Genomic DNA, 14,589 nt, shown 5'->3' on the forward strand with positions numbered 1-14,589 from the left:
ACAGTACCGGCACTTGTTATCGCTTCCGGGGTTTATCGATGCCGTGGACGAGACACTGTCCGAGTCGTTTCGCTTGTTGCTTGTGTTGGATCCGGGAGATGCGTCGCTGCCATGGGTAGTTTTCTTATGCGAATCGAGCGATGTTTTGAAACGGAACGATCGTTGGCACTGGTCACAGGAGAAGCTTTGCGGTGCCTTGAAACCGCTTGTCGTTGGTGGTCGTATGCGTGATGGTGCAGCCGTTGTTGGTTTGGAGGCAACGTCTCGGGGTGACTTGTCCGGGATAGATTCTTTGATCGGGGCCAGTGATTTGCGGGACACCTTCGGTGGTACCGGTTCGGCAGGTTCCTGCGGACCGGCTGAACTGGTTCGTTTGCCGAGTCGGCTTTGAACTGACAAAGCTCGGTTGCTGGTTGGTTGAGCTGTCGGCAGAATGGAAGAAGGGAAAAAAGATTTAGAAAATTTGCAATATGCTGCTATTACTTAAAAAAATGCTATTTCTTGCCGTTTTCCAGGCAACCGAGGACTTTGAAATAGATTTCGAAAAAAATACTTCAAATTAAGAAATATTTACCAATACAATGCCAATGGTCCAAAAACTATTGATTATTTAAAACATTAAAATCTACAAGATAAAATTACAAAAATATAAAATGACTATTTAAATTGACAAAAATGCAAACTGAGACCATCATTCAAATTTAAAAAAAAGACTAACAAAAAAACATTCAAAAAAAATGCAAACTTCTAAAATTTCACTAAGGACACAAAAATGACAAAATGCAACATAAACAGAAAAACTTAAATTATTGCCAAAATCACAAACGACAAACTTTTGATTAATTTTTAACGATTTTCTGTTATTTCATATCGTTGTGTCTGAGTCATTTCGTCAATTTTGTCTTTTTTCATTTTGCCAATCATGTCATTTTCGTTTTTTATAAGTCAGTGGTTTTTTTAAGACCTGAGACCTTAGACCTGAGACCTGAGACAAGACATGAGACATTAAGACTTGAGACCTGAGACCTGAGACACGAGACATGAGACGTGAGACCTAAGACCTGGAACATGAGACAAGATACATGATACTCGAGACCTGAGACTAGGCTGAGACATGAGACATGAGTTATGAGACATGAGACATCAGACCTGAGATTTGAGACCTGAGACATGATACATGGAACCTGTTACAAGGTCTCAGGTCTCAAGTTTCATGTCTCAGGTCTCAGGTCTCAGTTCTTAGGTCCCAGGTCCAGGCTTGGCAAAACTCATCGTCATGAGGCGTGAAGCTGTGACTGTGAAGCCTCTTGGTCCGTCAAAATCAATTGACTGTTCCTTAACGACCAGTCACTTCGTTTGCCAGTCATTCAACCCCCAGTCGTTTGAAGCTGAAAAAATTCCATAGTCAGCATTTACCAATCGCATTCGAACGAGTCGTCGACCGAGCTGAAGACGAAAAAGAAACGCATTTATTATTATTGTTACTCCTGCCAGCAAGCCGAAGACGACCGAAGACGAAAAAGAAACGCATTTATTATTATTGTTGCTCCTGCCAGCAAGCTCGTTTTCAGTTTTTTATTGCTATTGTTGCTCTCTGCCAGCAAGTCGTTCAATTAGTTGTACCTGCCGTCAGAAGCCGATCGAAGTGTGATGAGATTTACCAGTCACTCTCAGGAGAAATGTTGACCATGTGTAGGAGCTTCGCCAGTCGATGATGGAGAAATGTTGATTGTTGTCGTGCTTTATCCGTCATGCGAAAAGGGAGGCTCCGTCAATTGAGAACAGTGCCCGTCGTTTGATGAAACAAAACTAGTCGGGTCAAGCGTGACGGGCGAAATTTACCAACACTGCCCAGGTCTCCTCATGTCTCTGGTCTCAAGTCTCATGTCTCTTGTCTCATGTTCCAGGTCTCAGGTCTCACGTCTCATGTCTCGTGTCTCATGTCTCAGGTATCATGTCTGATTTCGCATGTTTCATGTCTCATGTCTCGTGTCTCATGTCCCAGGTATTATGTCTGATTTTTGCATGTTTCATGACTCAGGTCTCAGGTCTCAAGTCTCATGTCTCATGTCTCTTGTCTCTTGTCTCAGTTCTCAGGTCTCAGGTCTCAGGTGTCAAGTCTCAGGTCTCAGGTCTCAAGTCGCTTGTCTCAGGTCTCCAGTCTCTTGTCTCAGGTCTCAGACGTCAAGTCTCAAGACTTATGTCCTCCCTGTCCCAGCTTCAAATTTTGTTTACACGGTTTTTCGCAATTAGCACGGTTTTTTACGCGGTTTTTGGGAATTAACACGGTATCTGAAAGCAATATTCCAGTGTTTTGCAATCACAAACAATTTTCGAATTTGGGAGAGGCTCTGAGGTTTTAAAGGTGAGACCTGAGCCATAAGCCCTGAGACATGAGATCTGAAACCTGAGACACAAGCACAAGACATGAGATATGAGACATAAGATGTGAGACCGACTTAGTAAGATATTAGACATGAAAAGACACTGGTCTCATGTCTACGTCTGAAGTCTCAATTTAAATATTCAAAATTCCGTGACTAGTTAACTTTTTTAACAGAAAGCTGGTTTTTTTTAATGAAACGACAGAAAGATAGAAAGAGTAGTTGTCTCAGTCAGAGTAAACCAATTTACAAAAATGTTAAGATCGCATCATTCAATTTATTTATCACTTAATCACTTTATTCAAATGAACGAATATGCTGATCTGTGTTTATTCCTAAAGCATGTTTTGCGGATTTTTTCTTTGGCTCTCAAAAACAACACTTGGGCAATGAGACAACAGAAATGGAAAGCGAAAACGGAAAATAGAATATGCGAAATGAGTTATAAGGGCTGAGAAATCAGAAATGAGAAGTGAGAAATAAGAAACTAAAAGCGACAGATTAGAAATGGGAAATTAGCAATAAGAAAAGAGCAACGGAAAATGTAACACAAGAAATGGGAAATTCGAAATGAGAATTTTAAAAATAAATATGAGAGTTGAGATGACAAACGAGAAATACGAAAAGATAAATAAGAATTCAGATATGAATGTCTCAATTAGAAAATGATAAGTGAAAAATTCGAAATAAGAAATGAGTCATGAAAATCATTAACAGCTGAATACTGAGAGTTCAGTTGTTGATTCACTTATTTTCACTAAGATTGCCAAAGTATTTTTTTTCCCCTTTTTGTCACTACAAGTGACCATGAAAACCTTGCTAGCTTACTTCAAAATAATTTCGGTAAAATTCAGAAAATTACCCAAACAAAACATTGAATATCGTTGTGTTGTGATGCCCTTCAATCGCTGTGGGCGATTCATTTCTGGTTAATCTAGCAAACTACAGGATAAATTTTTATTTACCTATTCCCGCAGCAACGCCTGTCGCATTCGTTGTCATCACAGAACGTCTAACGCCGGTGGTGGCCGGCAGCACAGATCGTCGAGAAGCTGTCGGAACCACGGATTTCCTCTTCAAGGCAGCAGTAGTTGCCACATTTGTTGTGGTACCGCCTCTGGCTGCCATCGGAGATTTGGGCTTCGGATGTGATTTCTTGGTTACCGGAGGAGGAATGATTGATTTTCGAATTCCGGTTAGCGGAATTTTTGGTTTGATTCTTTGCGAATCCCCAATCGGTTCCGTTGGTTCTGTGGCAGGTTTTTTGGGTGTCGGAACTCTTGGTTCAGTGACAGTTGCAGGTGAAGGAATGACGCTTTTACGGTTTACAACTTGAACCAGCTCGTTGGACTGTGGTGTGGTGGCTTTGCGCATTTCCTTCAACCGTTCCGGAATCAGTTTGATGATTGATGATTTTCGAGGAGGTCTTACGATGGGCGATGCCACCCTGTTGCCAGCCAGCTGGGACAATCGCGTTTTAGCCCGTTCTTCCGAGTGTTTCGGAATCAACGATTTACGTACGGAAGATTTTCGCTTCGGGTCCGGTTGATTTTCCTTGTTGGGTTCAGGATTTTTCTTCAGAGAATCAAAGAAATTCTGAAGCGTATTAGTTTCACGTCCTTTTACATTCGGTGGGCTAACCTTGTCCTGTGAAGTTATTGTATCTTCTGTCAGTCTTATTTCCGGGGCCGAAACCGCAACCGGAGTTTGCTTATTTACATCCAACGTAGCGAAAAAGTTGGACAAAACATTCGTTCCAAACGATTTGTTCCCTGCGACCAAAACCCCTGGGCCATCGACCACCGATTGAACGCTGTTGTCCATCGTCAGCTTCGAATCTTCTGCTTCCTCGGAACATTCCGATAGCTTGGGCTCCCTGAATTTGCCCATCAACGAGTTAGATTTTTTCTCGTCCGAATCATCCAACATGACAATTCCACTCATATTCTTCTGCGAGCTTCCTTTGGGGGTTTTCTGAGCGCTCTTTAAAGCTTTGGCCGGGGTGGAAGAAACACCCAAATACTTAACGACCATTTTGCTCGCAATTTTTACCGTGGCCGGAGAAGCCTGCATCAGCATTGGCTTCCGGATCGTGCTAACTTCCTCAACAGAGAAGTCGTTCTCCAAAGTGGCATCGATCGAACTGTCTTTAACGATGTTACCAAGCGGATCCGTCAAATTGGCTAGCGTTTTCTCGGGATCTTTCTCATCGGCCTGAATTGCAACATCGGTAACGTCCTTATTTTTAATAGGTGTATCTGGTTGTTCCGAGACCGAATAGTAAAGGGAATTGGTTGAGGTGATACTCTCGTCGTTGGCCGTTTCATATCCCCCAGAACCACCCATCGATTGACTGCTCGAATTAAGACCAGCCGACAAACGACTGCTCTGTCGGCGAAGTTTCGCCAATCGATTCATTTTTGCACGGATCAAGTTTTATTTCGTCTTAAATTTCGCCAAACAAAGTTAAAAGAAAAATCTACAACCAAAACCAACCGTCAAATTATGAAATTGCGTCAATTTTAAACTCTCACTTACCAATCCGACAGAAAACTTGGTCCCTTGAAGCACCTCCCGGGGGACCCAATCACTCCTAAGAAATTAGATTCTCACCAAAACTACCGGAAAATGACCGAGGAACGACGGTGGAAAATCTCATCCGGATTTTGGATTTGGAAGCAAGACACAAAGTGGTTTTCGATTCGGCTTGCTACGAATTTGCAACTGACGAAAAACATAAAAAATGGACCCGAACCGAACGTCGATAATGAAGAGCGCCGGAGTTTTGTTTTGATTTTCAAATTAAGTTTGCGTTCCAATGCACTGAGCTAAATTTTCTGTTTGAATTTGAGGCCGCTTTGCGATTCAAACACCAGCAGCTGAAAACGAATGCTTAAATTGCAATAGTTTTTTTTAAAGCTTTTATGAGTAAAATTGCAATAAAATTTTAATCATGATTAAAACCCAAATTTATTAAAACCCAATATACACACATATTACAGTGGTATCGAAAATGGCCTAATTCCAAAAACTTTCTACTTATAGCGTACAAGTAGAAGCCTAGTGTCATGTTTTCGAAAAAAAAAATTGTAGGGTAGGTGTACCCTCCTCCGTCGTATCCCTAAACGACCGTTTCGTATTGGACGGCTATTGCCGTCATGTCACATAGTGAACTTGAACTTGACGGCTATATAGACACAACTGTCCGTCAACGTGTTAAAAATTAATTCAAAATCGTCTAAAATTTTGCAAGCCTACAAACCGGAAACGAAGTTTGCGTTCCAGCCGACCAGCTGTCAATTTCGAGCTGTCAGTGACGATTTGACAAATCTTCGTGCGAGCTCTCGCCCCGCAAAACCCCGTTCTACGCTCTTTCTCTTTCCGGCAATCGTATGGAAGTGTAGTGACACATTTCGATCAAGGTGAATTTTTGTGAATTTCCCCGAGAAAATGGTGTTTTGTGCGGTTTAAATTATGTTTTAAGAGGAGCGCGAGTCCTTTGGGATTATGTGAAATCGATTTTTGTGGGCAGGAACTTGGATTCGGGCTGATAGGAAGAGATTTTTCGTGGCGGATCCCCAGCTAGTGTCAACATAAAAAATGGATGATTTACATTAACCTCACTCGTTTGTTGTCACAGAGAACCGATTATTGGAACAGTATTTTTTATAGATTAACATTAATGTTAAGTAATATTTCATTGATTGAATTCTGGTCGTAACAGGGCCAGCATTACTCAAAAATTTGAAAATTAATATTCTGTGACTTCAGGCCTAATATTTTGGTATGGTGTATCTACCGCTAGTTGGTTGTTCTTTTTATGTTTCTTATGGAAGAACAATAATAGGGCTCAGAATCCGTTTTTTACCATTACATTATTACATACAGTGTTTATCGAATATGTCCTTTCATGAGTAATTTTATTGGACATTTTTAGATTAATCCGACTAAGTTGTTTACATTTGTGATAGTAATCTTTCTTGGCTATAAATTAAAATTTGTAAACCATTTTATAAGGATTTAAATATTTGGATTAATATACAAAAACAACTAACAAAAAAATAAAAAAATAGGGTAGAACTCCATCATTTAGAAAACACGAAAAACTTAAATTACAAAGGCTGTAGGGAAGCAGAAAACAATTTATTGAAATAAAGTTTTCAGAAAATGACAACTTGTACTAATCAACCTATCCTAATCTTTTGCAGATGTTTATGCCAAAAGCCCATCGCGTCGCCATCTATGAGTACCTCTTCAAGGAGGGAGTCCTGGTGGCTCAGAAGGATTTCTACGCCCCGAAGCACCCGGAGCTGGAGGCTATCCCGAACCTGCACGTAATCAAGACGATGCAGTCTCTGAAGTCCAAGAACTACGTCAAGGAGCAGTTCGCCTGGCGTCACTACTACTGGTATCTGACCAATGAGGGTATCGAGTATCTGCGCTCGTACCTGCACCTGCCCCCGGAGATCGTGCCGTCGACGCTGAAGCGCGCCAACCGTACCGAACCGCAGCGGGCCCGTGCCGGACAACCCGGAGCCGGACGATCCGGAGGCGATGGTGGCAAGGGAGCCGAAGACCGACAGGCCTACCGCAGGACGCAACAACCCGGCGGTCCGGACAAGAAGGGAGACGTCGGTGCCGGAGCCGGCGATGTGGAGTTCCGCGGAGGATTCGGCCGTGGATCCCGACCCCAGTAAATGGCATCATTGGTTCGAGATGTTTAACCAAACAACATTTCTGCGGATAACACATCGGTACTGGGTACCCTATTGTGTACATTTAATAATAAAACAATCTATGGTTTAAGATTAAAAAAACAGAGAACGTCCTGAATGGAATTTTTTCGGCTCGGTGTTGTCGGATAGTGAGAAAAGAAAGCCTTCAGTTGATACTCGGAAAAGGTAAGGAACTGTTCTAGATGTTAAAACATTTTTTTTTTCGAAAAATTCATGATATTTGCGGCTTATGTTCTTTCGTTCTTTGATATCTCATGTTTCTCTAATTCTTTCCATCACCTACGAGAATGCGATTATTTTCAGGTACAAAGATGTACCAAGCGATTTCATAATATCAGTATTGATTTTAAACTGAATTTTCACATATTTTCAAACGTTATCTGATAAAGAGTTAGAGGAAAAATGATTTCATATTTGGACTAAACCTCAAATTAATCAAAATCAGCTCATAAGTGCTTTGCACATATTTTGAATTTTGTTGTTTTCTGTAACTAAACTACAGGGGTTTTCCCAATTAGAACGGACTAGAGATATGAGATTGGAGGTCTGAGACATCAGATATGAAAAATTGGACAGGTTTCACGTCTTACTTCTCACGTCTACAATTGATTCGAGCATCAAAATACAATTCTAAAAAAAAACATGCTTCAGAAAAAGAGTTAAAATTTCCAAGTCCCAAAATCAAATTCAGTATGAAAACAGTATGAGCTTAAATGTCAGAAATGTATAGTAGATAAACGGTCACCAAATTTGAATTCAACACTAAGTAACTCAAAAAAAGTTATTTGTTAAAATTCAGCCCAAGAAATTGCATTAATTGAGCTGTTTGTGTTTGGAGGGCCGACTTTTTTCGACCTTGGGCTTTTTATTGTTAAGAGGGCCATATTAAATTTCAAATAAAATGCCAGTTGTAATGAAAATTGTTAGCGTCTTAATCGTAAAAAAACCTCGGTAAGTTTTCCTAAATTTCGGATAGAAATATACGTTGCATAAACAAAGGCATAAAATAAGCAAGTAAGATTTTTTTTCAACACTAAAACGTACTGGAGGGAATCAAATGACATTTTTTTTAACTTCAAATGACTATTTTATAACTCTTAATAGAATTTTGTTTTTTCTTCCGCAAATTTTTCTTTATGACTATTTTTATTTTCAAAATGCACTTATTTTTCCTTTTTTTTATAATTTTTTTTTAATTTGTAGACACCTATATTTATACCGCCGGGGGTCTAAATGACTCCTATCACTTTTTCCGCTAAAAATCCCTTGTTTCTCAACCGATTTTTACAAAATTCATAGTTCTGGATAGCTTAACTAACTTAGTCTTTTTCTCGAAGCATTTTTTTCAGATTTTTTTTTCTTAGACTTTGAATAACTTGAAAATAAATTTACAGCCTAATTTTGTCTGAGAATCATATTTTAGTCACGTTACAATTATTAAGTGCTCGAAAGAAAGCTGAATTTAGAAGCTATATGCTGCAGATATGGATTTTTTTTTAATTTCGTTAGATCATGGCCACAAAAATATTGTAAAAAAGTGGTGTCAAATCCGTACTTTTTATAAATGAATCAACCGCCAAAGCTGTTCCAATTACAATTTAAAAAAATGATAATTGAATTAAAAAGTTGACGTAATTTGTGATATTTTTGCATAGTTAGATTTCTAAAACAGGAAACACAAAATTTTTGACGAATATATTCAAAGGTAACTGTTTTTTGAACTTTTTATCAATATGCATTTTCTAAGACTATTCTAGCAACTAAATTCGACTTAACACTGGATTTTGAGTATGTTAACGCAAGGTTATTGCAACAAAACTATATGCAAAAAAAATGCCATTTCATAACGGTTCTAGTGAGCTTCTATAGAGTGAGTTCTAGTGTTCCAAAACTATAAATTTTGTAAAATCGATTAAGAAACAAGCGAGTTTTAGCGGAAAAAGTCTTAAGGGTAGGTAAATAAAAAGTGTCGGTATGATCAATAAATTGACCGTTTTTAGTTTTCGCCACCTTTTATAAAAAAAAATTTCACCCCTTTTAGATTTGATGAAACTCCAGTACAAAAATTATTCTTGTTGATCCATGTTTTATATCAAATTACGGATGTAGAGTAGATCACGATGCAATCATAATCGTATTTGTTGAGCATTTAATGAAAACTCGAAAAATAAATGTAACAAACGAGATTATTCAAAGTTATAGCACGTTATAGTATGTGCTCACAAGTTAAATATAACAAGAACTCAGTAGAAATTTCAGTAATTCCTCCATACAAAGTTGTTTGAAAACGGATCGACGAGGAACATCCCTATTTTTCCCTTCGGAATCGAGTTAAATTTACCAGCAATATGACTAATTTTCTTTAATCGTTTCGTCACTTCGAAACTTCGCGCAACACTGCCAGCTGTCAGCCTCCCGTCCGTGTGCGGTTTTCTTTTTTTTATTCGATTTGATTCGACGGACGCGCGTCTTCTGTAATGGCAGCAGTGCCGATGGTCGCGAAGAAAATTTTCTAATATTTTCGATTTGTGGAAAAAGCGTAGCCGATCGACTTCTGCTTTGTGTTCTAGTTAGATTTGTTAATCGAGAGGAAGGTTTTACGGTAGTTCCGATAGGTATTCGGGTTTTGTGTCGAGTTTAAAATCAAGGAAAAAGAAAAGAAAAATCAGCGAATGGTGAAGATGTCTTCCTCGTCTCCCTTCGGTGCTGCCCTGGTTAACAATTCGACCCACCATAACAACAACAACAGCAGCAGCAGCAATCTTCATCCGGATCAGGATTCGATATTCGAAGCTGATGGACCGCAGCTGGAAGTGGTGATGAGCAGCAGCAACAATAACAACAGCCATCCGGATTACTTCGAGGATGGTCCCGGAGGAATGACGATAGACGATGACAACGTCGACGATAGCGAGGAAGGTAGGTTGGCTTGAATGAAAGGGTTCGAGAGCGAGTGGGGTGCTTTTTTTTTTTTTTTTTTTTTAACTTGACTCACTACAAGCGCCCGCTTGCAAAATGAGGGTCAATGGAAATTTTGTTTTTCGGCTTCAGATAATGAATGGTGGGTGAAAATGGACGATGGGGAAAATTTTACGGCACTGTACCCTGCAGAATATAGAATGATGCAATTAGCTAGATAGGTAGGCTAATCGATTACGTTTCGTTGCCATTTTAGATACGGAGGAGGCTAGTGAGACCGAGATGGGTTCCAGCAGCAGCCACCATCGGAGCCTGGATGAACCGATCGAGATCAAGGAACAGTAAGTATGGTCCTGGTCGAACATGAAACGACCTGGACCTGAATTGGCTAGAATCGCAAAAGTAATCAACTGAACAAATTTTGCCTAAGAGACAAATGAACTTTTTCTAATTTTTAAATCACTACAGAATTTTTTCTAATTATTTTTAACCCTCCAAAGCTGTTCAGGTCAATATGACCCGAAGCGCACATTTCAAACATCTTTATCATCATTCCAATATACTGAACAACAAAGTTTTGACAGACCAAGTATGTTCTATGAAAATAATGATCAAATTAACAAAAAAAATTAAATTTTAGTTTTGAAAATCGGTTCATTGGGAAATGAAAAACAGCTAAGCGAAGCCAAAATTGAATGTTGTTTTTTTCAAGTAAGATTTTTTTTTCTACCGAAGCTCTGAGATAGCGGTCAAAACTTTCAATGAACCCCAACATATCTATACATTGTCGAATAGATGGATTCTTGACAATTTCAAACATGATTGAAACACTTAAATTCAGAAAAGCTGTCAAAAGTTATGGGTATTCTAAAAATAAAATTGATTTTTCGGTCTTTTTACTTTCTGAACCAGTTTCTTATAACCTGGTAATACATATCGATTTTATTTTTAAATGTTGAGTAACTAGAATAAATTACCTTCACAATGAATATAATATCAGAATATCATCAAAATCGGTTAAAATTTACAGCCAGGAGAACAAAATCAAACCACAACTCAAATTTCCCCCAAAACGGATATTTTGCGAACAGCTGCCCTTGTCGTTATACCCAATCTTATTAAACGTAGTTTTATAATGTGACCGAAATTAGAAGAGGTGTTGGTCATTTCATTTAAATTTAAATTCAGCGGAAGGTTCTAGATGTTCATTTTTAATAAGTAAATTCAGCGGTAGGTTCTAGATGTCCAATTTTTCGTGATCCATATTATGAATGGAAGTTGAAACCCTAGTCATCCCTTCCGCAAAACAATCGCAACACTAAATAATTGTTAACAGTATTACTAAGGCTACGTAAAAGTAGTGATATTCGTCTCCACAGTTTTTTAAACGTGCATTTGCGGTTTATTTATTTCGTAGGTGTATTCTTAAATCGAGCATTTTACAAGAAACCTTCATCATACTCATTTTTGACCTCTCCTCATAAAGACTCGAGTTCTTAGCTTTCCTGGAACCATCACACGCGACCTATTGAGGAGTCTTTGATGTTCCACTCTCGGGTTCAAGTATGGTAATCCTAAACTATCGCCCGTCGTGTGTTTACCTGGACTTCGACTCTACGATGTGGTTGTACTCCTACGATTGTACAAACTATACTCAGATACTTCTTCTATCTAAGCTGTCTTACAGCAGAAAAAACGGTCCTAAATGCAATGATAACTTGAAGGTTTATCAGTCTCACACAAGCAGGTTACACTGTCTATCCATTTCTTAATTTTCTCCACCTGAACCAAATGTAACCGTGAAATGAGATTTCTTTTTAAATTCCTCTTTGTAACTCATGGTGTTCCACAAGGAAGTCACTTTACCCCAGTGTTATTCTCAAGCTTCTTCGATATTGCGTGCGTTCATTCAAATAAGTCGATTCTTCTCTGTAATACAGATTCATTTTGCATTAGCTAATTTGAAAAATGTTCATTTTCTTCCAGGATGTACCAGGACAAGCTGGCCTCGCTCAAGAAGCAGCTGGAAGAGCTGCGTTCCGGTTCGCACCCGGAGTACGTCCGGCGGGTCAAGAAGCTGGAGCAGCAGTACAGCGAGCGCATCCGTCTGAATGAGATCTACCGTGAGTACCTGATCAGCTGCGTCGAGCGGGACTACATCCTGGAGAAGAATGCCGCCGTCAAGGAGTACGAGGAGAAGAAGATCGATCTGAAGGAAAATCTGATGACCGATTTCGAGGAGCGGCGGAAGATGATCGAAACCGAGAGGGCTACGATGGAACTGGCAGGGGAATCGATTGATGTTAAGCCTACCATTACCAGGAAGCTGCGGCGCCGTCCTAACGAACCGCTTCCGGTGCCGGAAAAACGTAGAAAACCGACAAGTGGTCAGTTGGTGTTGCTTTTGGACGAGAAGGAAGTTGAAAATGATCTGAAACTCATCAGCCGCGGGAAGGCTGTGCAGGCAGTTCGTGCCCAAAATGCCGCTGCAGCTGCTGCGGCCGCGGCTGCTGCTGCCGCTGCTTCATCTTCAGCAGTTGCAGCTGCCAGTAGCAACGGAATATCTCTACCAAATAATGTGCCGCTGCCAACCGGTTTGGCCGCCAGTCAATCTTTGAACAACTATTCGATCAATTCGAACAGCGGTAGCGTATTGGGAATGCCCAACTCCGCTGAAATGATGGGAATATCGGCGCTTCCATCGTCAACCGTGAGCATCCAACCGATTCAAGCATCCAGCTCGACGAGCAACAGTATTTCGATTCCGATTACCGCTAATCAAACATCACAACAGCCGCAACAACCACCGCAACCTCAGCCAACAACGACACAACAGCAGCAATCTCAGCCGCAGCTGCTGCAACAGGTTCAACAACAGCAACCGCAGCAGCAGCAACAACCACCACAACAAATGGTACAGCAAAATCCGCCACAGACTTCAACGCCTCAACCCCAACCTCCGGTGGTTATTCCAAGTCCTCAACAGCAACCACCAGCTGCAGCAGTGGCGCCCCCGAACAACAACCTCTCACAACAAAATCAACAACCGGTGTCCCAAACACAACAACAATCGCAGCAGCAACAACAACCGCAACAACCCCAACAGCAACAGCAAGGCCAGCCACCATCCGTCGAAACGAAGATCGAGGACGGGAAACTGCTGTACGAGCGCCGCTGGTTCCATCGGGGACAGCCGGTCTACGTCGAGGGAAAGGACATTCCACGCTTCCCGGCCAACATTAGCGCCATCGGGAGCGAAGCCATCTGGGTCAAGAAGACCTCGGACGGGCAGAAGGTGCGCATTTTAACCAACCAGCTGAGCCGGGGCAAGGTTTCTATCAAGCGGCGGGCCAATTGAGCTGGAAGCCAATAAGTCAGTCGGTGTTGCAGTTTCATGGATTTTAAAATGAATTATTCGGCCTCGTTTCCGCGAAAATGATGAAGTTTGGGCCAGGTGTCCCGAATCTAGTATAACAGTTTCGCACTAGCGACAGTTGAGTTGGTAGTTGAAAAACAAACTAACAAAACTAAACAATCAATGATAATCGAAGGTAGAACCGAAGTTTCTTTTCAAATTGTCTTTATAGGATGCACATACAATTCAGATAGGTTAGTCTTGGTTTTTTAATAACAATTCAAAATTAATCTCAAAGAAGTGATCATGTCCTGAAAAATCGTTGCATCGATCAAAATTTTTCCTTCAAAATCCATGAGATTGCATCCCACAAACAAAACAAGAAAAGTAACACAACTGAACACTATAATTTTTCCATACGAAGTCGATTCAGACTTTTTCCCCTCTTTTTGAACCTACTACAATCTATAATAGGATTGAATTAATGTGATCGAATTTCTGTTTCGTGGTCAATGTTGTACGAAGAAGTGGACAATAGAAAAAAGTCGAATCAAGCTTCCATCTATTCATTTAAAAGAACGTTTAATTGAATTTCAAATTCCATTCCAAGTCTCGGAAAGAGACTTTAAGTATTTCTCATAAACCGGGAGACATGCCGGACATGTCACAGCGACTGAAAACATTTCAAAATTCAAACTCAAATTCACGCCTCCAACTATGGTGGAAAACTAATTTCCATAACTCGTTTTCTATTGTCCAATTTTTCTTCAAATTAACCACATAAAAAGTATCCACACGCAGTAGTATAGTTTTTAGTTCAACGAATGCATTCGTACCAAAATCGAAAGAGAGAGAGAGAGTAATCGTACTAATTGCTCGAGTAACACAAGATGTTTTCTTTATTTTATTATTTACTGAGGGCTCCAAAAGTTCTTAAAACGACAGTCAACTCTCTAAGCATCTCTATTTCTGGAATTCTGAATGTTGCATCTGTACAGTTATACTTTTTTTCTGTAAGTCTCCCATTTCCCGTTTTTTCACTGTCCCTACTAGTTGTATGCTTTGAATTGAATAACGAAAAAACAAAATAAAAAAAACCAACTTTTTACACCTTCTTTATTGAATTAGGGACAAATACATGCAGTTATTTGAAGAGTCACGAGGTCCATAGTTGAAGGTTAGTAAACAAAAAAAA

At 40.0% G+C, this 14,589-nt stretch overlaps 3 protein-coding genes across 3 annotated transcripts in view; 2 read left to right on the plus strand and 1 right to left on the minus strand.

Moving 5' to 3' along the window:
- Positions 1–5,133, minus strand: part of LOC129758469 (proteoglycan 4-like) — a 23,480-nt gene extending 18,347 nt beyond the window's left edge. Inside the window, exons 1-3 of the mRNA XM_055755978.1 lie at positions 4,923–5,133; positions 3,350–4,863; positions 3–422 (exon numbers count right to left, since the gene is read on the minus strand). Coding sequence (XP_055611953.1) covers positions 3–422; positions 3,350–4,802 — 1,873 coding nt within the window. The 5' untranslated portion in view covers positions 4,803–4,863; positions 4,923–5,133. The remainder of the gene's footprint in view (positions 1–2; positions 423–3,349; positions 4,864–4,922) is intronic.
- Positions 5,134–5,651: 518 nt separating this feature from the next.
- On the plus strand, positions 5,652–7,222 carry LOC129754286 (40S ribosomal protein S10b). The gene is made up of 2 exons (XM_055750253.1): positions 5,652–5,806; positions 6,593–7,222. Exon 2 carries the CDS (start codon positions 6,593–6,595, stop codon positions 7,079–7,081), a length of 489 nt encoding a protein of 162 aa, XP_055606228.1. The 5' UTR covers positions 5,652–5,806; the 3' UTR covers positions 7,082–7,222.
- Positions 7,223–9,551: 2,329 nt separating this feature from the next.
- Positions 9,552–13,667, plus strand: LOC129739111 (sin3 histone deacetylase corepressor complex component SDS3). The gene is made up of 3 exons (XM_055730511.1): positions 9,552–10,039; positions 10,296–10,380; positions 12,026–13,667. The coding sequence occupies exons 1-3, from the start codon at positions 9,793–9,795 to the stop codon at positions 13,395–13,397; spliced, it is 1,704 nt and encodes a 567-aa protein (XP_055586486.1). The 5' UTR covers positions 9,552–9,792; the 3' UTR covers positions 13,398–13,667.
- The last annotated feature ends 922 nt before the right edge of the window (positions 13,668–14,589 follow it).

This window comes from Uranotaenia lowii, chromosome 1 (genome assembly GCF_029784155.1).
Source record: "Uranotaenia lowii strain MFRU-FL chromosome 1, ASM2978415v1, whole genome shotgun sequence".
Taxonomy (NCBI): domain Eukaryota; kingdom Metazoa; phylum Arthropoda; class Insecta; order Diptera; family Culicidae; genus Uranotaenia; species Uranotaenia lowii.